The sequence below is a fragment of the Nicotiana tabacum genome, chromosome 3, assembly GCF_000715075.1.
Source record: "Nicotiana tabacum cultivar K326 chromosome 3, ASM71507v2, whole genome shotgun sequence".
NCBI classification, from domain to species: Eukaryota; Viridiplantae; Streptophyta; class Magnoliopsida; order Solanales; family Solanaceae; genus Nicotiana; species Nicotiana tabacum.
In genome coordinates this window covers 108,802,487-108,824,702 of record NC_134082.1, presented here as the reverse complement: position 1 = coordinate 108,824,702, position 22,216 = coordinate 108,802,487, and the positions used below count along the sequence as shown (strand labels likewise).

The 22,216-nt window shown below is 36.2% G+C and overlaps 1 protein-coding gene and 1 long non-coding RNA gene across 7 annotated transcripts; one reads left to right on the top strand and one right to left on the bottom strand.

Moving 5' to 3' along the window:
• Window positions 1-8,721: 8,721 nt before the first annotated feature.
• Window positions 8,722-9,549, bottom strand: LOC107767828 (uncharacterized). Its single transcript, XR_001643998.2, has 2 exons — window positions 9,268-9,549; window positions 8,722-9,115 (listed from the first exon to the last, which is right to left on the bottom strand). It is a non-coding gene; the product is annotated as an uncharacterized LOC107767828 (long non-coding RNA).
• A 561-nt stretch (window positions 9,550-10,110) lies between these two features.
• Window positions 10,111-20,884, top strand: LOC107767843 (protein MRG1). 6 transcript variants are annotated; one of them, XM_075249775.1, is made up of 11 exons: window positions 10,151-10,420; window positions 11,617-11,670; window positions 11,866-11,879; window positions 12,907-13,052; window positions 13,524-13,559; window positions 16,103-16,143; window positions 17,446-17,547; window positions 18,701-18,780; window positions 19,270-19,439; window positions 19,733-19,817; window positions 20,369-20,884. In XM_075249775.1, exons 1-11 carry the CDS (start codon window positions 10,286-10,288, stop codon window positions 20,457-20,459), a joined length of 954 nt encoding a protein of 317 aa, XP_075105876.1. In that variant the 5' UTR covers window positions 10,151-10,285; the 3' UTR covers window positions 20,460-20,884. The 6 variants fall into 6 exon arrangements, with proteins under 6 accessions (XP_075105877.1, XP_075105876.1, XP_075105875.1 ...); XM_075249774.1 differs by having other exon boundaries at window positions 12,907-13,067; XM_075249776.1 differs by lacking the exon at window positions 11,866-11,879 and having other exon boundaries at window positions 10,111-10,420; window positions 11,617-11,674; window positions 12,907-13,067.
• Window positions 20,885-22,216: the final 1,332 nt, after the last annotated feature.

The following is a 22,216-nucleotide window of genomic DNA, read 5'->3' as shown; positions in this document are numbered from 1 at the left end:
TTATTTAGCGAAAGGGGTAAGCAAGCGCATATGAAGAACAAGCAGGAGCCCCCTAAACCCCCTTTACCAAAAAGGACAGTTGATATCATAAGCGGAGGAGAAGAAATTAATGGTGTAACATATACGACAGCCAACAAGGTTTCAAAAATTACAGTCACACACCGGAAGCGAGTTCGACAGGTTTTGGAAGAAGAAAGTATTACATTTGATGATGCAGATGCAGATGGCATGCTAACCCCACACAATGATGCACTGGTAATATCTTTAATTGTACATGACACTAATGTAAAACGAGTTTTGATTGATCCAGGTAGCTCCGTGAATATCATGCTGTTAAGAGTGGTAAACGAAATGCAAGCTGATGATAAGCTGATACCTAAGGCACACACCTTATTTGGTTTTGACAACTCGAGCGTCGTAACAAAAGGGGAGATAATACTCACCACATTCGTAGAATGAGTTGTCAAAGACACGAAATTTCAGGTGGTAGAGATGGATATGACTTACAATATGATTCTTGGTAGACCATGGATTCACGAAATAGATGTTGTTCCATCTACCCTACATCAAGTTATCAAGTTTCCATCACAATGGGGGATACATCAAATCCGTGGTGACCAACAAGCTTCGCGAAGTATTAATTCCGTGGCAGATTCAAGCGCAAAGAGTGATGAAAAATAGCAATCACAGAATACAGTTGAGGACACATCAACACCAACCTCAACTGGAGAGGGGCAAACAGATGTAGATTCGAGGCAGAAAAGACTATATTGGCAAGACAGAAAAGTCTATATTGGAACCAACCTCAGCACGAAAATGAAATGTAAGATAATTGAATTTTTAAAAACTAACGCAGATTGTTTTGTTTAGTCCCATTCAGACATAACAGGTATACCACCGGAGGTGATAACTCACAAATTAAATGAAAACCCATCGTACCCACCTGTCAAGCAAAAGAAAAGGAAACAAGGCTCCTTCAAAAAGCAGGTGATTCAAGTTGAGGTGCAGAAACTTTTAAAAATTGGATTTATCCGCGAGGTAAAGTATCCAGATTGGTTAGCTAATATTGTGGTAGTACCTAAAAAGAATGGTAAGTGGTGAGTTTGTGTAGATTATACTGATTTGAATAAAGCTTGCCCTAAAGATTCTTTTCCATTACCACATATAGATCAATTAATTGATGCTACTGCAGGGCGCAAATTGTTAAGTTTTTTAGATGCCTATTCAAGGTATAATCAGATTAAAATAGATCCTCTAGATGAAGAGAAAACTTATTTCATCACAGACAAGGGGACTTACTGTTACAAAATCATGCCATTCGGTTTAAAAAATGCTGGGGCCACATACCAAAAGCTAGTGACCAAAATGTTTCAAGAGATTTTCGGCAAAACCATGGAGGTGTATATAGATGATATGTTGGTCAAATCGCAACAAACAGGAGACCATATTCAACACTTGACTGATACATTTCAGATTCTTCACAAATTCAACATGAAGTTAAATCTTGAGAAATGTGCATTTGACGTCTCATCAGGTAAGTTCTTGGGATTTTTTTTCTAACCATGGCATTGGAGTAAATTCTGCGCAGATTAAAGCCATAGAAGAAATTTTGGACATACTCATGAGCAAAAAAGAAGTTCAAAGGCTAACATGAAGAATAACAGCCTTGGGCAGGTTATTTCCAAATCATCAGAAAAATGCTTCAAATTCTTTTCAGCTTTAATAAAGTATAATCAATTTGAATGATCTAAAGAATGTCAATAAGCACTTAAGAATTTAAAGTCATGCCTATCAAATCCACCATTGTTAGCCAAACCAAAAAATGGGGAGAAATTGCTTGTCTACCTTGCAGTTTCAGAAGTGGAGGTAAGTGCAGTATTAGTTCGAGAAGATCAAGGTAAACAATCACCAATTTATTATGTTAGCAAATCTCTGCTAGAGGTTGAGACTCGATATCCTCATTTAGAGAAACTTGCATTAGCTTTGATTATGACATCTAGGAAATTAAGTCCCTACTTCCAATGTCATCATATTTCTGTGGTAATCGCCTACCCCTTACGTAATATATTGCATAAACAAGAGTTATCTAGTAGATTAACCAAGTGAGTTATAGAATTAAGTGAATATGACATTTCATATCAACCTAGAACTGCAATAAAATCACAAGTTTTAGCAGATTTTGTGGCAGAATTTAGCCAAGGGATATAGTTAGAAGCAAAAAAAGAACTGCATGTATTTAATGGATCTAATCCAGGTACCTAGACCTTATTTACTGACGGTTCGTCAAATGTGAAAGGAGCAGGTTTGGGCATTGTCCTGGTGCCACCTACGGGTGAAACTATAAGACAAGCAATAAAGTGTCATCCAATTACTAATAATGAGGTAGAATATGAAGCTATGATTGCAGTTTTAGAGTTGGCACGAGAGCTCGGAATAGAGCAGGTAATAATCAAAAGTGACTCGCAACGTGTTGTTCTTATACATCCAGAGAGGCGAGGATGCACCAATACCTGGAAAAGGCACGGGATTTGGTCAGGCAATTTCAAACTTGGAAAGTCATGCAAATACCGAGGGAAGAAAATGCCGAGGCAGACGCCCTAGCAAATCTTGCATCTGCCGCAGATGTAACAAACGAAGAGAATGCTTCCGTAATTCATTTGTTTCATTCAGTATTCGATCAAGACAAAAACGAGGTAAATTACAATAATCTAACTTGGGATTGGAGGAACGAAATTGTCAATTTTTTGCAGCATGGGATTTTACCTAAGGATAAGAAAAAAGCTCAAGCACTTCGCAAAAAAGCTACCTGCTACTGTTTAAAGTAAGGAAATCTCTATCGAAAAATGTTCGGTGGTCCTCTAACAAGATGCCTCGGGCCTTCTCAAACAGAGTACGTAATGAGAGAAATACATGAGGGACATTATGGAAATCATGCTGGAGTAAGATCTTTGGTAAAAACCATGATTAGAGCCGGCTATTATTGGCAAAAAATGGAAGAAGATGCAGAAAATTTTGTGGCAAAATGCGATAAGTGTCAAAGATATGGTAGCAACATGCATCGACCAGCTAAATTATTACATCCGGTCATTGCACCATGGCCTTTTATGAAGTGGAGGATGGATATTGTAGGTCCATTACCATAAGGTAAAGGCAAGGTAAGATTTTTATTAGTGTGCATTGACTATTTTACTAAGTGGGTAGAAGCGGGAGCTTTCAAACAGGTACGAGAAAAAGAGGTCAGAGACTTCATATGGCGGAACATCATATGACTATTTGGGGTACCAAAGGAAATCGTATGTGATAACGGCCCGTAATTTATAGGTGCACAAATCATAGAATTTTTCCAAAGTTGGCGAATTAAAAGGATTACTTCAACTCCTTACCATTTGGTGGGTAACGGACAAGCTGAATCAACAAATTGGCCGGAGGTACTACCCGGAGTATTATGGGCTTACTGAACAACATCAAAAACGAGTATGGGGGAAACACCATTTTTACTTGTGTACGAAGCTGAAGCCTTAATTCCAATCGAGATAGGGGAACCAAGTACGAGATATACTCAAGCTACTGAAGAATCGAACAAAGAAGAGTTGCGGGTAAACCTGGATTTAATTGAAGAAAGAAGGGAAAATGCACTAATAAGGATAGCAACACAAAAAACAAGTTATTGAACGGTATTAAAATCGTAAAGCTCGTCTCAGATACTTCAAGATTGGGGACTACATACTCAAGAAAGTTTTCCAATCCGCAAGGGCTGCCAATGCAGGAAAGTTAAGTCCAACTTGGGAAGGGTCTTATAAGGTTCATGGTATCGCAGGAAAAGGAGCATACGAGCTCGAAACGTTGGATGGCAAGATTCTACCTTCAAACTGGAATGTTGTTCACATGAGGAGATATTACTTATAAGGAAAGAAAACACCACCGGGCAGGTATCCTCATTAGAGATTATTATTTTTGAATTATTAAAATTTTACTAACGATTTTAGATGATAGGCAGAAAGCTAACTCGTACTAAATGATGAATTACAACCTGAAAGACACGTGGAAAGGACATAATTCTCGATCTAGGGTTATAACTATTCTGATGAAAATTTAATGGGTTAAGCAATCTTCATCTAAAATCGTACCTCCGAGTCCTGTATGTTTTTCCTTTTCAGGAAAAGGACCACATGGAAGGAATAATAAAGTGCTCGAGATTTCATACTTCAAAGCTCAAACACTTGGGGGACTATATAATATGCATATGATGCATGTATAAGGAAGGCAAAGAAGGCTGAAATGATTAAATTTCAAGTCAAGCCTAAAGTCTATTCAAGTTCAGAGCAAAATCACGAGCCTAAAACGCGAGTCTGATCCAAAAACCTGTAAAGAAAACACTTATAGATACAGATTTCAAAATGTTATGAATGTTTAGGTTAAAGGTAGTATTTAGCCATGGGTCATAAAAAAAACCTTGAATTTTTATGTTTTGTAAATCTATTGTAAAGAAAACAGTTACGGAAGAGTAATAGAAGATAGTCAAATACATGTAAGATGTTATCTAAACTTGACAAAGTTCGAATGAAAACTTTATCAAAGTTACTTCAAGAAAACATGTGTGTTCCTATTTCTCCTTCTGTATGTTTACACCATTATAAAGTTGAGACATCTTCTTCATTAAGTGTCATATATAAAAGGGCCCTCTTTTATAGTTCATGTTTGATTCAAAAATCCATGAAATTAACTAAGCATTCTAAAATGCAAAAAGTTAAAAGGGTAAAACAAAAACCCGCATATTGAATTAAATAGAAGCAGGACCCTGAACTTACAAAGAAACAAGGCAAGGGCAAACCGTTAAAAATGTATAACAGTGTTGAGTTGAAACAAAAATTTTATAATATTAAGTTTAAACTAAGTATGAACTTAGTCTTAAACTGGTTGTCATTTTTACAAAGTTCCCCAAAAAGACCTGGAGACTTGTCATCACCAAAAATATAACCCCCAAATGGGACCAGGGGTAATATCACCAATTCCACCAAAAAGGAAAAAAAGGGAGTCAAACTTCATAAACTTTCACTAAGGAACAGAAGAAGAGTCTAAAACGGCATCATCAGCAATAGAAGGCTCGATTTGGTCTGAAGGAGCTGGGCATCCACCGCACTTGGATTAGCTTCAACGTACTCGGGAGTATCAGCCATGGGAGAAGGAAAACTTTGGCCTTGTTGAGTTTTTTCAATGGTTTCTTTTATTTTAGTTAACTCAGCATCCAAGTTAAAACCCTATTGGCTAGCCTCCACAAGGGTATCATGGCGTGTGTTCAAAATATCCCAACTCACTTCAACAGCAGCTTTGTCCTCAAGGACCTCATAATCTCTTTCCCATTGATCAATTTCATTCTTGAGCTCCTCCCTCTCAGCCAAAGCAGCATCATACGAAGATTGCAAAGGGGCGAGTGAACTCTCCAAAAATCTGACCTTATCAGAAGACACATGAAGATCTTCTTGGGTCGGGGTGAGAGTCTGAACAGGTTCACCTACATAAACTTCTTTCTCGTCCAGCAAGACCTTCAACCTTCTGATCTCTTTACTGGCTTTGGAGAGTTGTTCGGAAAATGATGATTCAAGGAGATTTTTATCCTTGCTTGCTTGATTGGAAGAAGCTTTTTCAACTACTAATTCTGAAATCAAGACCTTCAACTGTTGCTCTAAGGTACACTTATTTTCTTCTAAAACTTCCATATCAAGCTGAAAACTTTCATATTGTTCTTTCCAATTGTCTACTTCAACTTGGTAATCATGCATCAACTGCTCCATATGGGAAACCCTTTTTATCATCTCTGTACCAATGAGATTGATCTAAACAAAAAAGGGTAAGAGTCTTAATAAAAGGAGAATGGAATAAAGCGTAAAAAGAAATCAATACCTTCAAAGACGATTGTACTATGTCATTCATCCAAGTCAAAGAACTATAACTTTCTAGCTTGGACTTTTCAACCGTACCAATCAAAGTTGTCAACCATACGTCAGCTCGACTTGACTTTTTTAAAAGATTACCATCAGTAGGGACCTCAATGGTAATCTGCTTCATCGCTCTACTTCCACTAGAAGAACCAATCTCAGTATGAGAAATAATAGTAATGGGGATTGTAGAGGAAGTCATAACAGCTTGGGGTGGAGCAGAAACGATAGTAGTAAAAACTAGCAAAGAACGTTCCACAGGGGCAGACACGGTATAAAAGGCAAGATGTACTTCATCAGACACCAAATCCAAATTTTCACTATCAAACCCACGAGAAAAGAGATGTTCATCAGAGCCACGAGCAGCCACATGTGTATCATCGTCAGAGCTTACCAAGGTGGCTTCAACAGGCTCAGTTATGGAAACAGAACGAGGAGTAGCTTCGTCATTTGAAAAGACACGTTTTCTGGCCCGCGACCTTCTAATCAAAGAGCTTCCATCATGTTCTTCTTCCTCCTCGGAACCCTGGGTCACATCAACCTTCCTTTTCGATGAAGAACTCAAAATTATATCTTGAGCTCTTGCCAAAGAAACTCTGGAAGCCACGATTGTATCGACACTTACACCGCGAATAGGAAACCCTGATAAAAAGAAGGGTCAAATAAATTCTAAGGGAAAGGTGAACGAAAACAGAAAAGAGGTGAAGTATTTACCATGAGTTTTAACCTTCCAACCAAACCTGTGAGAAATGTTTTTCCAAGATCTACCTTCCATCGGAGCAACAATCAATAATTTCTCTACCCAATCACGGAAATTGAGAATCTCATCAACAGTTCCCATGGTTGCTGAGAAAAAAAAAAGAGAAAAGTTAAAACTGCCGCGGGAAAAACAAATCCCTTCAAAACGAAGAAAAAAGAAGAGAGAATGTTGTAAAAGTAAACTTACGTGCAAAATTTCACTTTTCAGGGAATGGTACATTCTCTTCACCAACTAATCCTACAGTAGGAGCAACAACAAATCTGGCATACCAGCCATAGTTCTTGTAATCCTCGGGGCTGGCTAAAACTCTCTTACTCCTCGCCACCAAAGTAAAGATCCCATGTCGGAATAGCTTAGGGGAGTAGAGATGGATCAAATGGAAAAAAGTAAAAGGCAAATTAGCCAAACTAGCTAAATGCCTTAGACAAGCAACATCCCTCCACATAAATGGGGCCAATTTGTCCTAGACAAACATTAAAAAAACGACAAAATTTAATAATAACAGGATCAATGGGAGGTTTAAAATTCAGTGTAAAGGGATATGTATACACGAAAGAAAATCCAGTCATGTAGGATGTGATTCTTTGATTTGCATTAGGAATTATGATGGGAAAATCAGATTTCCAACGGCAATCCCTACGGACAACAGAGATTAAACCTTCAGTAATCTGAGAAGGGTAAACATCAGCACGATCGAGAGAAGACATAGAAGAAACTTGGTTCCTAATTGATTCCCTATCAGTGTAAAAAGAAAGTCCAGAAGGGGACAATTTCATCTACTAAAGGTTCACGAACTGGTTCATTAGAATCTCTACTTCTAGAAGAAGATCTATGTGAAAGGGAACCCCTAGTTATAGAAGGAGGGGTAGAACCTAGTGGGGGTAAAGGAGCACTTCGTATAGGTATCCCAAACTATGTAATCTTCCCCCTCTTCTGCTTCTAATAGGATCAAGGGGAAGTTCATCGACAATAGGTACTCTTCGGGGATTAGAGTTCGAAGAAGACATACCTGTAGGAGGAAGAAGACAAGAATGAATATTCAAAGATGGAAAGCTTTTATGAAAAGGTAAAGAAAAAGGTTATATTTATACCCAAAGGCAACCGTCAAAAAAGGTAATAATGGGAACGTCATAATGAGAACTGTCACTTCGTGATTGATGCAAGTCGGAAAAAGCCTCAAAAGGCGCTGAAGGATTGCAGAACCAATCAAAAGCCACCACGTGTCACAAGCATTAAATGGAAGTGACATGCGAAGCATCAGTTTTGGAGAAGTTATAATGATACGAAGAATGGCGGCAAAATTGCCGCTTTTATGAGGTCCAATTCCCAAATATTCAATTGATAAATAAATGGCAAGTGGGGGGATTATCTGTATTGAAAAAAATCAAGTTATCATTTGGAATTAAATAAGTGCTGATATGTCAAGACACGTGGATCAATAACAGAAAGGCAGCTGGCAAAAGAATAGTCGAAGAGGCACGAACCTTAACATGCACAGACAAAGATTCAAGAAAACAGGAAGGAACGGTTACTCGGGCCTTTTGGTGATTTGAAGAGACGTTGGAAGAATGAACCTAGATAGCAAAAAGTATAAATACGTATTATCCATAATTAATGAGCATCAATGATAGAAACCATTATAGAATCTTCACGAAACAGTTACGATTACCAATTATAACGTTACATTAAATGTCATTAATTACTCATAATGACTCTGTTACGAGAGAAAAAAACGTATTACTTAGAAATAGCTATAAAATGAGAGAAATAACATTTGTAAGACACATAATATTATTGGAATACAACGATTTACTCTGCTTTCTTTTACTTATTCTGCTATTGTTAAAGTACATTTCTCTTATTTATTTTATATTTGATTATCAGTAACCTGAGTTTTTCTACAAATAAGCTTTGACCGAAATTTCTATTTTTTGGTTAAACACTATGCAAAATGATGGAATAAAGTCACTTTACTTTAGTTTTGTAACAGCAAAATCACTTAACTTTTCCTAGTGCACACAAATAGTCATTCAATAGAAGTATCAATATTTCATGTGGAATGAAATGACATAGCAGTCCTCGCGGAAATTTTTTATTATTTTGCCAAATAATATCCAAACAAAACATAAAAAATCTACCCATACACCCGACCCGATCGAACTTGCTAAATAAAAACAGACCCACTTAATAAAATAAACACGAAACACTAACCAAAACCCTCAGACCATCATTTCACGCTAAAGTACCAATTCATTTCTTCACCCATTCACCCAAAAACAATCAAGAAGCTATTCCATAAATTTGGGCCTTGTAAATATAGCAGCAACGCTTCCTGGAACTTCGCCCTCAGCCTCTCCTACTTTATTTCCATTTGATTATGAAAAAGAGTTCCAGTCACTAAATTCATTTAGAGTTATGCCTGCCAAGATGATAAAATATTTTCTAAATAAGGAACACCACTTAACAAAAGTTGGTAATCTAACCTTCACATGTTGTTCTTTGATAACAACAGATAACAAGTTAAAAATTTTACCATATAAAGACAAAAATAATAATATTTATTAAGGGTACCTCATTTTCTCTCATTTTCTGTGCAATACCCCGGCAGTGATTCAGTTCCACGTTAAACAATAATTGAGGAGAAGAGATGAATCCCTTTCTTTGAGATTTTTTATTTTTTCTACTCGATGTTCCAACTCCATGTTGAAACCATGAAGAAGAAGAAGTGAGTTGCGTGAAATGATGGCTCTTTTGGGTTATTATTTAGTGTTTATTTTATTAAGTGGATGGATTTTTATTTAGCCGGTCAGGACGGGTTAGGTGTATGAGTAGATTTTTTGTGTTTTATTTGGGTGTTATTTGATCAAATAATAAAAAATTTCATGTAGACTGTCATGTCATTTTATTTCACAGAAAATATTGATAATTTTGATTGAGTGACTATTTGTGTGCACTAGAAAAAATTGAGTGATTTTCCTGTTACCGACTAAACTAAAATGAGTTTGCTTCATCATTTTGCGTAATTGAGGGATCTTCTGCGTGATAGACCCTACAAAACAGAAAACTTATACTTGGCCTTTTCCATCCAAAAATACCGAGCAAAAAATTTTATTTGAAAGGAGAAAGGTTTATTTCTTACTTCTTATAGTAAGAAAACATAAACCCTCCATATTTATCACTTTAATTCAGTCAACCTAATCCTCTTCTTCTAGGTTCACTAAATAGTTAATCCCACTAGGTAAAATACTCTCGTCGTCTATACAAATGTAATTGCAAACGAGAATTAGAAATGAAAAGGAATTTAGTTTGTTCGATAGCAGCACAGTGGTAGAAATTAGTAAAAGAAGAAAGAAAAGAAAATAATAATTATTGTTTACTAATATAAAATGGTAAGTGCTTATTTTAGGCAATACTACTGATTAGTGCAATATCCGAAGGGGTTTAAAGAGCCACGCGCACAAATGCAGCGGCACAGGTTCACTGGTCCCTTTAATTTTGAAACCGATAAAGAAGTGGGAAACAAATCCACCGTCGCTTCCCCGTCGTATACGGCCAAGAGATACTTGTCGAAACCCTCTGGTAATCGGAAATGGTTAGCTCCAAAGACGACTCTGCTACCGACAGCGACAACTCCTCTGGCGACGTGCCCGACTCAAAACCTAGTGTCTACACCGAAGGCGAGAAGGTTCTTGCCTATCATGGCCCTCGCATCTACGAAGCAAAGGCACGTTTCTTAACTTGCCTTTTCTTTTTACACAGAAATCGCTAATTTAGTTGAAATGCTGTAATTAATTGTGGAAATTGAACTCCGATGCCTTCTATCGCACGTATGTTCTCCTGGATTTGGTGTTTATCGCAATTGAATGTAACAAAAATCTCGGCTATTTTATATCTACTCTGATTATATGTTTGATTATTGGTTGAGATTTTGTATCATTATTTTATTTTCCCTGCAACTATGGGTGATCTGTGTATACGAACTGGAAGTGATTTTGGGGAATTCTACTTCAGCTTTTGACCCATTACAGTTACCCAACCTTCTTTGCTAATCATGCTTCTGTGCAAGGAGAATGCAACTCTAGACGAGATATGGTTCTTATGCTGAGGATTGTTAGCCTCATCTCTTGTAGGTATATTACTGAAGAGACATAGTGCGTGATATGTGGGTTAGGTGGAAGTCATGGGTTTGAACCTTGTTGCAGGCAAAGACCTGATATTTAAGTGGAGAAGGGTAGAGTGGCGGACCCATTTTCCTCTGAGTTTTGAACCGTGTGCAATTGACCCTCGGGGATTTCTCGGTTGTAAAACAAAGTACTACTTAGCTTATTGAAATTGCACTTTACTGGGAAATCTTAATAGCCCGGTTGGTTGATTACTTGAATTTTCACCTTGTCGGTGAGGGTTCGATTTTCCACCTAGTAATCCCCTCCCCGTTTTCCCTCCCCCTACGTATAATAAAAATAAATTTTTTAAAAACAAATATACACTTTACTGATATTTAATTTCAGTTGTTGGGAATTGGGATTAGTGCTTTCGCCGTTGTATATTGGACCATTGAATTACTAAATTTGCTCATGTTGGTGGTAATTCCTGTATTTTCTCTAAACATGCTCTTTACTTTGAGAATATGTGCATTTTGCTGCTTGCTTATAGCTCTCAAGAGTCGAGACTTGTTGCTTTTATGCGCATTTCGCTTTTGAAAGCACTATTTGTGAATTAGTATATTTCTTACAAGGGAAAGTTTCTTCTGTATATGGAAAATAATCATGTGTACAATGACGTACTGTCGCCTTCTACAAATTTTAGCACCCTGATTAAACCATGCTACTCCTTATCAAAAAAAATTAAACCATGCTACTTATTGCTGGCCACAAGCTTCTTGCTACACCCTAATGCGATCTATGTTTTTCTACTGTGAAGGTTCAAAAAGCAGAGCTAAGGAAGAATGAATGGAGATACTTTGTTCATTACCTTGTAAGTTTAATATTCATCTTCTTTCACCTTATGCTTTATATATAAAAATTAAATTTGGAGATTCTTTAGTTAACAGATGTGAAAGAACTTGTAGAATAGGTTAATAGCCTTACATTCTTAGCTTGTTTAAATTTCTTTCAATATTCGCAACGATATCGAGAATTAATACTCGTTTTTATTTATTTTAAATTGCAGGGATGGAACAAAAAGTGAGTCTATGAAGTTCTTGTAAAAAGTTTTCAATTCAAGAGTATCATATAAATAGCAATTTACACCAGAATTTGAAAGGTTGACCAACTGATTGTTCGTTGTAAATGCTGCCTTAACGTTTTTGGTTTGAATGTCCTGCTCCAAAGGAGCTAGTCCTTGAGCAAGAGACATGAATATATTTCGATATGTTGATTATGGTGGTTATATGACAAATTAGATTTAAAAATGTTGTGCTGCTCTGGATGTAAAGGACAATTATGAATGCATGATTTTAATTTGGAAAGCCTCAGGTAGCACAACGAATTTGGTCTTGTATGTTAATAGTGAAGTTTTATATCTATCATTTCAACTACATGCTCCTTTTATTTCAAATTAAACGTGTTCTTTCCGTTTCAATCTGTTGCAAAAGGAATGTCCTTTTCCCGGAATTGGGAATTATTGGAAGATTTAATACTTTACATAGGATCTACTTTTACTATTCTCCATAAGCACTTTCTCTGCTTAATATATGAAATAAACCTATCTACCCATTGAAGTTCAAACCATGATGTTCAAATAGAAAAGGACGGAGTATTACAAAGTCCCTCAACTTTTTTGTCTATATAAGGATTTATTGAATACACATTCACAATATTGAATTCCCTCTATCTTATTTTACCTGGTACTGTTACTATTTGGAGAGTCAAGCTCTTTCTTTGACTATGATCTTTTTTCAAATATTTTTAATTTATAAAAAATCATTTACAGTGTGGTGTGTTTCTAACAACATAAATTTACCAAAAGAAAAGCAATTGCTGTCTAAATTTATACGGAAATTAGATTCTATGAACTTGGCACTCCAGACCCCAGAACCTTTTCATGCGACTGGGATTACATAGCTGTCAAGCTGTGTATGTCAGGTTCTGCAGTAAAATGTGAAGCTAGTTTTTTGTTTAATTCAAACTGAATTTTGGAGGTTGTAGTTGAATATTGTTAATTGTAAGTGTATTCAGCAAGACTAATTACTGAAACTATGTCTTGCAACAGTTGGGATGAATGGGTAGGCACTGACCGCCTGATGAAGCACACGGAAGACAACGTCTTGAAGCAGCAGGCACTAGACAAGAAGCAGGGCATGGAAAAAAATACTAAATCTGGACGATCAGCGCAGGCAAAGCCAAAAAGCTCAGCTGGTGTGTCTTCTCTAGGTATCTGGTTGTGGAAATACTTATTTTTTGCATAATCTCTCGATGTTTATGACTTGTTTATGGACTCAATATTACTCCTGATGTCTTTCTTTGAGGTCAAATATTTGGAGATTTAGCTGATTGAAAGCCAATAATTGGTAGGACTAAATTCCAAAAGATTAGTTCCTTAGAGATGTTTGTCAAGTACCTCAGTGAATAAATGGAAACATAACCAAAGTTAAGGTTGTAAATCATGTCTAGCATAACTTAAGAAAAAATGCATTAACTCCTTTTCTTGTTGTACCTCATGTTTTCAATTTCAAAAGTTCTGGCATATCTAATAGTGGACATTAACTACAAAACCAAATGCCTTCTGGTTATGTATCTCCTCTGAAGGAAAGGATCTCATAACTGGGTGGAGTATTAGATCTCGGGATTGAGTGTCATTGTTGTTTCTAACTTACTTTTCATTTGCAGATGTTAAACTGGATAAAGAAGACACTAAGAGCAATGGTATGGGTATCTTATAATTTTGATTATTCATTTCTTTAAACTAAGTGATTGCTTTCTGCATTGGTATTTTTTTTTGGGGTGGGGTGGGAAGGGGGGGGGGGGAGGTAGGTAATAATAAAGCCAAAAGTTAAGCATGCCCAGCGTCCTCCACATAAGTGAAGCAGGTTTTTATAAAATTGTAAAATCCCTAGTTTACCTTTTTTGGGGGATACGGGAATTTCTTTGATTTCGGACTTTCCCTTTTTTCTTTTTTAAGCAAGAACATAGATGCATCTTCTTTTCAGGAAGATCTACCTCCAAAATTGTTTCATGATTCTTCCTGCCTTCCTTCGTCTTCTCCTCTATCCACATTTATTTCCCTTACACTAGGATACTGCAGGGAAGAACGGGAGCATCGAACTTCAAAAAGTTCATTAGTCTGGAGTTCTATCGGAGCCTTGTAGAACTGAACCGTAGTTAAAGATATTTTTCCATTTGGGGAAAAAATAAATGTTTGTCCATATTGGAAAGTAACTGACTGTAAAGCATTGTCTAAAGAAACATGGAAAACATTCTAATGCTTCCGTTTCGAACTTAGACAAGCAAGGAAATCCCACATTTGCATTGGGATGGAATAATTGCTTTCCTCTAAATGTTTCAACTCCGGCTGAGTTGGTCCTTTGATAATTTGGACATGGTTAGCCCTAAAGCTCTCTCAGGCATCATGGACACTCAATGTTGGGTGTGTGCCTGATTTGCGGTTTCTTTCAACCAAATTTGCAACCTAAATATATGAATTTATGGAAATTTGGACTGTTGATAAAATTTACGTGCAAGGGGTGTACTGACGAATCAGGTATCCTGGACCTCAACCCTAACTTCTTTTAAAACAAATTATCATTGCAGGTTGCCTTAATTTCTTTTTAGTTGTAAAATTAATGTTTTAGACAATAGTCTTCTTGCATATACTGGAAATTTTATCCCAAACCTAGTTACGTACTAACTATTTTTTGACATGATTGATGATCATTTGATACATTATGCATTTTAGGCCATGTACATTTTTCTCACAAAAGTTTAATCTCATGTTTAAGCCGCCTAAATCAAATGTTTTTGATACTACAAGTATGAGGAACCCCCTCACATTATCTAGCGGTGTTTTCTCCGTCTGGCAAATCAATTAGAATACTGAGGTAATTACATTTGTGAGGGTATCATATCAAGCATGTCTGGTGGATGATAAGACTCAGCTTCAGTATGGATCGCATGCCTTTTTCCGGGGAAAGACGTGATGCATGTACTAGGATGTTAAGCATAGGTGGAAGAGAACTAAGAAAAGGAGGAAAATCAGAAGGATAGCCAAGAAACAATATGTGATTGCAGAGGAGAAGTAATGATTGGCTTTGGTTATAACAGAAGAAACAAAGGGATTCAAAGGCCCCAACCTCAGATCTTCAATAGTTGACATATCTTTTGAGTGTGCTCAGAGAAAGTGGGACTCATTTTTTTGTATGTAAAACTAACCGGGGTCATAAAACAAAAGATTATGGAAGAGAAGTGGTAATTTCTAGAATCTCTCGCCTTTGCTTTATGCTTATGATAGACTTGCTTGCACATATTTCTCTATTCTACCATTGAGAAGGGAGAGCCGACCATCCAAAGTTTCGAAAATGAATTAAGAGAAACAGTTATTTTGTAGTTGCAGTTAGGGATTTTACAGTGGCGCGGCACACTTCTTTCTTCTAATTTTCTCTAAAAAATGTATGTTATGATTTCTATTGACTTCTATGATTGCTGGCATGTATTCATTATTTAGTCTAAACTTTTGTATTAGAGGTTTAACCGAGGTTAAAGATTTGGCAATTTGACTGGCTTTTGACATTTAACTGAAGGAAGCTGTATCTAGGCAGTACATAAACATTAGTATAACTCAATCATGTTGTATGGCTTCATTCAAATTGATATTCTCTGATGACAACTTATACAAAAGATTTTGAGTTATTAGATCCAGTTAAATGTTATGAGTCCTTGATGACTGTGGAGTCCCGCTCAAATTCTCGCAGCTGTGGGTATCATCCTTGTAGAGTGGATACGATAGTTAGAAATACATGCAATATTGGATGTAAAAAGCTAATAACTGACAGCATTCTCCTTAATTTTTTTGATGAATTGGCATTTGTACTCCAGTTAAATGTTATGAGTCCTTGATGACTGTGGAGTCCCGCTCAAATTCTCGCAGCTGTGGGTATCATCCTTGTAGAGTGGATACGATAGTTAGAAATACATGCAATATTGGATGTAAAAAGCTAATAACTGACAGCATTCTCCTTAATTTTTTTGATGAATTGGCATTTGTCTACTATCACACTGTGGAATATTGTAGATGAAATAACCTTGAGTTGGTCAAGGTGATGACTTTTTACTATTCATATCATGCTACACTGGAGTACACCTATTTTGCTTCAGGATCACAAAATCAGACATATTTGAGTTTGTTAAGTCTTTTAGTTTCTATTAATTATCTGCTTATAAGATATTTCTTTTTAATTGAACTTGTGTTGCAGTTCCAAAAGGGAAAAAGCGCAAAGCCGACTCAGGCACTGAGGTTTGCTTAATTCTGGACTCTATGGCTCAATGCCTTTTTTTCCCTCTTATCGCTGATGACATGTTTAAGTATATATCTGATATATGGTGCAAAGTCAAAAGAAGTCTCTAATTGCAAGTGGATGTCAATGGAACAGGAGGGTTGAAGAGAGCTAGATCATTCATGTAGCTAGGGAATGAAAAGTTTTTGTGCCTTGGTTTCTATGTCCTCTGCCCAGTGCCCTGATGTAGGAGCAGCTGAATAAATGCCGTTAATATCTTGGATGAATCTCCAAAAGAAAGTTATAGATATCAAATGAATTCCAAGTGTTATCCTCCTCCTTAAAATGATACTTTTGGCTGTCTTAGTTTTGAGTGCGCATTGAGTTTTAAAGTTCAAAAACTATAATCTTTTAAATAGAAATGGGTTTGAAACTAAAGATAAACGGTTGTTGTTGACAAACTTGAAGTTTTATTATGATTTAACTCTAATCTAGCTGGCGTCATCTATATGAATCTTCTATATCGACCCTTCTCTATTCTAGTCCTTTATAATTTACTGTTTAAGACAAATTTAGGGTTCTCTAAAACTAGAGATTCTCTAAATCCCCCACTTATTCCCACATAGGTCTATAGAGATATCTAACCAAACTTAAAAGACTACTGGAAAGCATGAGATTTGATGTAAGTGTAACAACTACTACTAATCTGTAATTCCAAATTACTGCTATTGCCTGCAGGATCCTTTGCTTTCCTTATATATTCAATTTTTAACTGAGCCTGTTCATGTGATTTTAGGTTTAACTCATTCCCTTCTTGCACATTTAATCATTATAGTTTCACACCTATGAACATGTGTATTTGAGAGTCTACGTTGCACTTGAACAAATGGTGTCATGCAATCTCACTTTATTTATGTGCTACTTGCACCCTCTATCGAATGTGATCATTTTTAATCTTGTTGAATCTTGTTAAGGGCGTATCCATCTTGACATACATTCTTCTATGGCATTCATCTTGTGGATAGACGCCCAACATTCACTTTCATATAACATTGTTGGTCTAAATCGTTGTGTAGAGTATTTACTTATCGCATAATACTCCTTTAGCACTCCTCCATTTTAGTCATCCTATACTGTGTGATTTAGACGCTGCAATCCCATACCTGTCTAATCTCACTTCGTTTGCCTGTGAAGACATTTGTTATTAAAAGGTTTCTCAGCCATTATTTGCCATCATGGGGAGGTTTCTTCTTGTTGATGATGTGCTGGATTAGCTTTTAAATAATCATAGATTGGTTTGTAACTTGGATATTTGATGGCAGAAGGGCAATGTATCTGCAGAGAAACTTGTGAAGATTCAGATTCCATCTACCTTGAAGAAGCAACTGGTTGATGATTGGGAGTTCATCACGCAGCAAAATAAGGTACATATATGTAGGATCATGACTAGGTTTATCTGTCTTATCAAGCTCAGTAACAGACTAAGACACAAGTGATGACAACAACAACAATGACTACTACGCTTCCCAAACAAGTGACAGTGACAACTATTCAGTGAGAAGTTCCTAGTTGCTGACCAATAAGCTGTTTGTTTCTGCAGCTGATAGAAAACTCGTTTGGAATAAACTTGCACGAGGCCTTTATTGAAACTGGACCTACTCAGGGCACAAAAATATAACCTTGGATTGCTCTTTTTTGAGTTCCCGTGTTTCGTGGAGATGGACTTCTATTTGTCTTTTTATCAAGTAATATAGCTCAAAACATACTATTAAAGTTGATTAGCGGGGGCGTGCTCCAATCGAGTCTAGTATCAGACGTGTTGTGGATGCTAGTAAAGCATTTTCTACTGTTAAGGGTTGGAGCATAGATGAGTGACCATAGCCACGTATAATGGGAAACCCATGATAGAGCAATCAACTAGAAGTAGAATTGCTGACTTATCTTATCTCAACCTGAAATCCCAAAAAGAACGCTGACAAATAGATGGCTATACCTTATTTGTCTGAGATCTATGCTGATTTACTAGACTGAGTTCCTCCCTGCTAATCTGAACCGGATCTGTTGGGATTAGAATAATTCATATTGGATAACATGACATTGATCTGCCCAGCCACACATCTGTATTCTTCCCTACAAATGGCATGCTGGAGTTTATCAACTTTCTTTTCTTCGTTGACATTGAATGATTTTTGTGGCTATGAATGAAAGAGGATTATGACCTCACCAAGGCTATTGGGCCTGCTTCTGTGAGGCCCATCTTGCCATATATGCTCAAGCCCCCAACAACCAACCTTTAAACTAACCTTCAGCATAAAAATCAATATTCTGTAGGCCAGATATTATTTAACATTTTTATTACATCAAGTCCTAAAATCCTTTAGCATTTGGATCAATGTAGTACCATAACTTCTTCAAAACTGCAAAGTTAGAACGATAGTACTAAAAGTGCAAATAATTTTCAATAACTTAAAATGTACAAGTGCAAATAATTTTCATTTATATTCTGACGATGTTAGTTATTGATGTTGGTTGCTATACCTAATTGCTATATGATGAAGTCGGATGTGTTCTTTGCAGCTTGTGAAGCTCCCACGATCTCCCACTGTTGATGATATATTGACCAAGTACCTTGAATACCGATCCAAAAAGGACGGGATGTAAGTGCTTTGTCTTTTTCTTTTCATGTAAGGGTGTATTTATTGCTGAGCTGACGTTATGCATCTTTATTTCGTTCTTCCATCCCTATCATTCTTTTTGATTGTTAAAGTTTAAGACTTTAAGTATATTGAATTCCATCCCTACAATTCTTCTATGGGAGCTATGGCATCCTGTAGTCTGCATGGTCAATGTCGGAATATATTGGTTCCTTCAAAAGGTAACTCCATAAGAAAACTCATGCAGGATGAAGAAATTATCAAACCACCCCAGTATTTCCTTAAGGACCCATAGCCTAGTGTTTCATATTGTCAGTTCATTAAACTATGCTTACCGGATGTCAAGCTAGTAGTTGGTTTATTGCTAAATTGTGAGGTTATTCACAAGTACCTTTGCATGAGCAGTGATTGCAAATAAAATGCATTTATCTTGGAGGTGTAGTTTGCTCTTTAATATATCTGCCAATCCTTGTCTTCCAAATATACATGCAGGATGACTGATTCAGTTGGGGAGATACTGAATGGAATTCGATGTTATTTTGACAAAGCACTGCCCGTTATTTTATTGTACAAGAAGGAGCGCCAACAGTATCATGAAGCAGTTTCAGATAATGTCTCTCCATCTAGTGTATATGGTGCTGAACATCTGTTGCGTCTTTTTGGTATGAAGAAGTACTAAATGTTCACCGTTTTTTGAATTAACCCCAAGATAGAGATATGTGAACCTTAAAAAATATCATACTGCAGAGGATCCTCGTATGTTTGTCTGTACGCTTGTGTATCTTTACTTATCAAAAGTAAATGTTTTGATAAGATTGTGAACCATCCTCTAGGTCTCAATTCAACAAAATATGTTCAGCAGTGTTTTAAATGTGTTCACATGAACTTAAAATATATTTTATATGAAACCTCGAGACTTGTAAAGTCCTACCTTAATTTGTTTCTGATGTTGCAGTAAAATTGCCTGAGTTACTTGCATATGTAAAAATTGAAGAGGAGACATTGATTCGCTTGCAGCAGAAATTGCTAGACTTTCTCAAGTATATGCTCTTTTTCCTTTACTTCCTTCTATCAGTGTTTTTATTTTTATAATATGTTTTGGAATTATTTTATGATTGAACTGCTGCCTAGTAAACAGCAACAAGTTGAAGAGTTTAAGAAGGGTTTAATTAGATAATTGCTGCATTAGTCTTAGCTAGTATTTTTTTTTAAAGTTATTGGTCTAATCACATGATTCTCTATTCTCTTCTAGAAAGCACCCAGGCAGAAATTTCACTAGCTTACATTGGATTGTTAACTTTACTACGGTAATGTGCCTGAAAAGGAGTTGCATTAGATTTGTTATAAATGATCAACAGAAGGGAAGGGTGCTTTTGTTATTGTAATTGATGAAAAATAAAAAAGGAATAAAAGATATCCATTGTTTCTGCCTTCTGTAAGAACCAGTTCAACAGCAACATTAATGAATTCCATTGTAGTTTTTCCTGGCAGGGATGTAGTGTTTCCAAGATGACATGGATTCAGGAAACACCTATTGTATTGATGTATTATTTTGCGATGAGCTTTTATTTTGTGTATGCGTTTGTTACAGGTTTTTGCAGAAAAACCAGGGTACTTTTTTCTTATCTGCTTATGATGGTCCCAAAGCTTCTGAAGGAAGTGGTAATGATAAAGAAAGTTGACCGGTCTACCAATTTAACCATAGCCGGAATGAGTCACATCAGAAGCATGAGCAGTATTTCTTGAACATGCCATATGCTTACAGGTGATGGCTTGCAAATATAGGCAAACTGTTTGTTGTTGTGTGTTGTGATCTGTAACAGTAGATCATTCATTTTTTCTTTTCTGGAGTGCCATTCATTTTCGACTTGAACAGTCAGGTGAGCAACTTAAGAGAGGAAAGTCCTGCCTATAACGATAGTTTACTGATTGTTGTTAAATTGTGTGCACCTGTAGAGTTGAGTGCCATAAAAAACTGTAGATGATCCCTAGATCTTGTACTTCACTTACAATTTATAGCAGCCAATGTACCATTTAGTTTCACCATAGCGTAGGGACTGGAAGGGTTTGTTGCTATTTTATACTCAGATTGGACAGTCTCCTTTCACTTCTGCTTCAAGGGCGGAACTCGTTTAGCAAGATTCAGTTATTTTCATTAAAAAAATGTATAACATTTATGTCCAACATTTATAGTCTGTTTGACCAAACTTCTTTTTGACCAAAAGTATTTTTTTTTTGTTGCCAAAAGCACTTTTGGCCAAAAATTGAGGTGTTTGACCAAGCTTTTGGAAGGAAAAAAAGTGCTTTTGAGGAGAAGCAGAAGCAGTTTTGGAGAAACAGAAAAAAGTATTCTCTCGAAAGCACTTTTTTGAGAAGCACTTTTGAGAAAAATATACTTAGAAATAGTTTTTTAAAGCTTGATCAAACACTAATTGTTGCTCAGAAGTGTTTTTCAAACTAATTAGCCAAACACAAATTGCTTTTCACCAAAAGTACTTTTGAGCAAAACACTTTTGAAAAAAAGTACTTATCAAAATAAGCTGATTTTTGCGGCTTGGCCAAACGTGCTATTAATGTGTTAAAAGGTATCGTCAAGGTATAGCTAAAAATGAGCATGGAGTCATTTAGATGAATGATAACTAAAGAGCTTAGCTCGTCCATGTTAGAATGTGACTGGAAAGGGATATAACAACAGATAGGAGGAATAAAGGAAAAATTTACATGATTTGACTTTTTAAAAGTAACTCACTGGTAAAGGGATATATGGAGCTGAACTGCTGAACACTAAGGCCCCGTTTGACCATGAGTTTTGCCAAAATAAATTTGGGATTTATTTTTAAAACTCATGTTTTGCCATAAATTTTGCCCACCTTTTGACAAAATTTCAAATTTCAAACCCCAAATCTCAAAATAACCCTAATTGCTGATTTTGGGCCAAAATTTCAAAATTTGGAAATTATATACATGTTTTTCCAAAAAAAGTTAGAAAATATGTTTTGAAAACGTATATCCAAACACATTTTCATCTTCAAACCAAACTTCACCCAAATCAGATTTTTCAAAACAAATTTGGAATCTATGGCCAAACGCTAGCTAATTTACGGACTGGACCCCAAATAGATCAACTTAATACTGAAAAAATTAAAGATGCTCATGCTATTCCACAAAGTTCAAAAGTGAAGTTTTAAAAAAAATTTACCTCGCTAATTTGGAATAACATGAAAAACATGATTTAAATTCTGTCTTTCGACCATAAAGGTGGGTGGAGGTCGGTATACTAAAATGAAAGTTAATTTGAATTTTTGTTTTAAAATATATTTTGTGAATTTAGGCGGAGACCGAATTAAATTTTTTTAAAATAAACTCACATAGATACCAGTGATTATACAACCTATTATATTCAAATATGAGTAAGACTAGTTTCTTGTTATATTATACT

What these genes read in the sequence shown, in the direction of transcription:
- LOC107767843 (XM_075249774.1), top strand. Translation starts at nt 10,286, where the DNA reads ATGGTTAGCTCCAAAGACGACTCTGCTACCGACAGCGACAACTCCTCT. An exon ending in AGCTGGTGTGTCTTCTCTAG is followed by an intron (nt 13,068 to 13,523) that starts GTATCTGGTTGT and finishes TTTCATTTGCAG; the next exon opens with ATGTTAAACTGGATAAAGAA. An exon ending in ACATCTGTTGCGTCTTTTTG is followed by an intron (nt 19,440 to 19,732) that starts GTATGAAGAAGT and finishes CTGATGTTGCAG; the next exon opens with TAAAATTGCCTGAGTTACTT.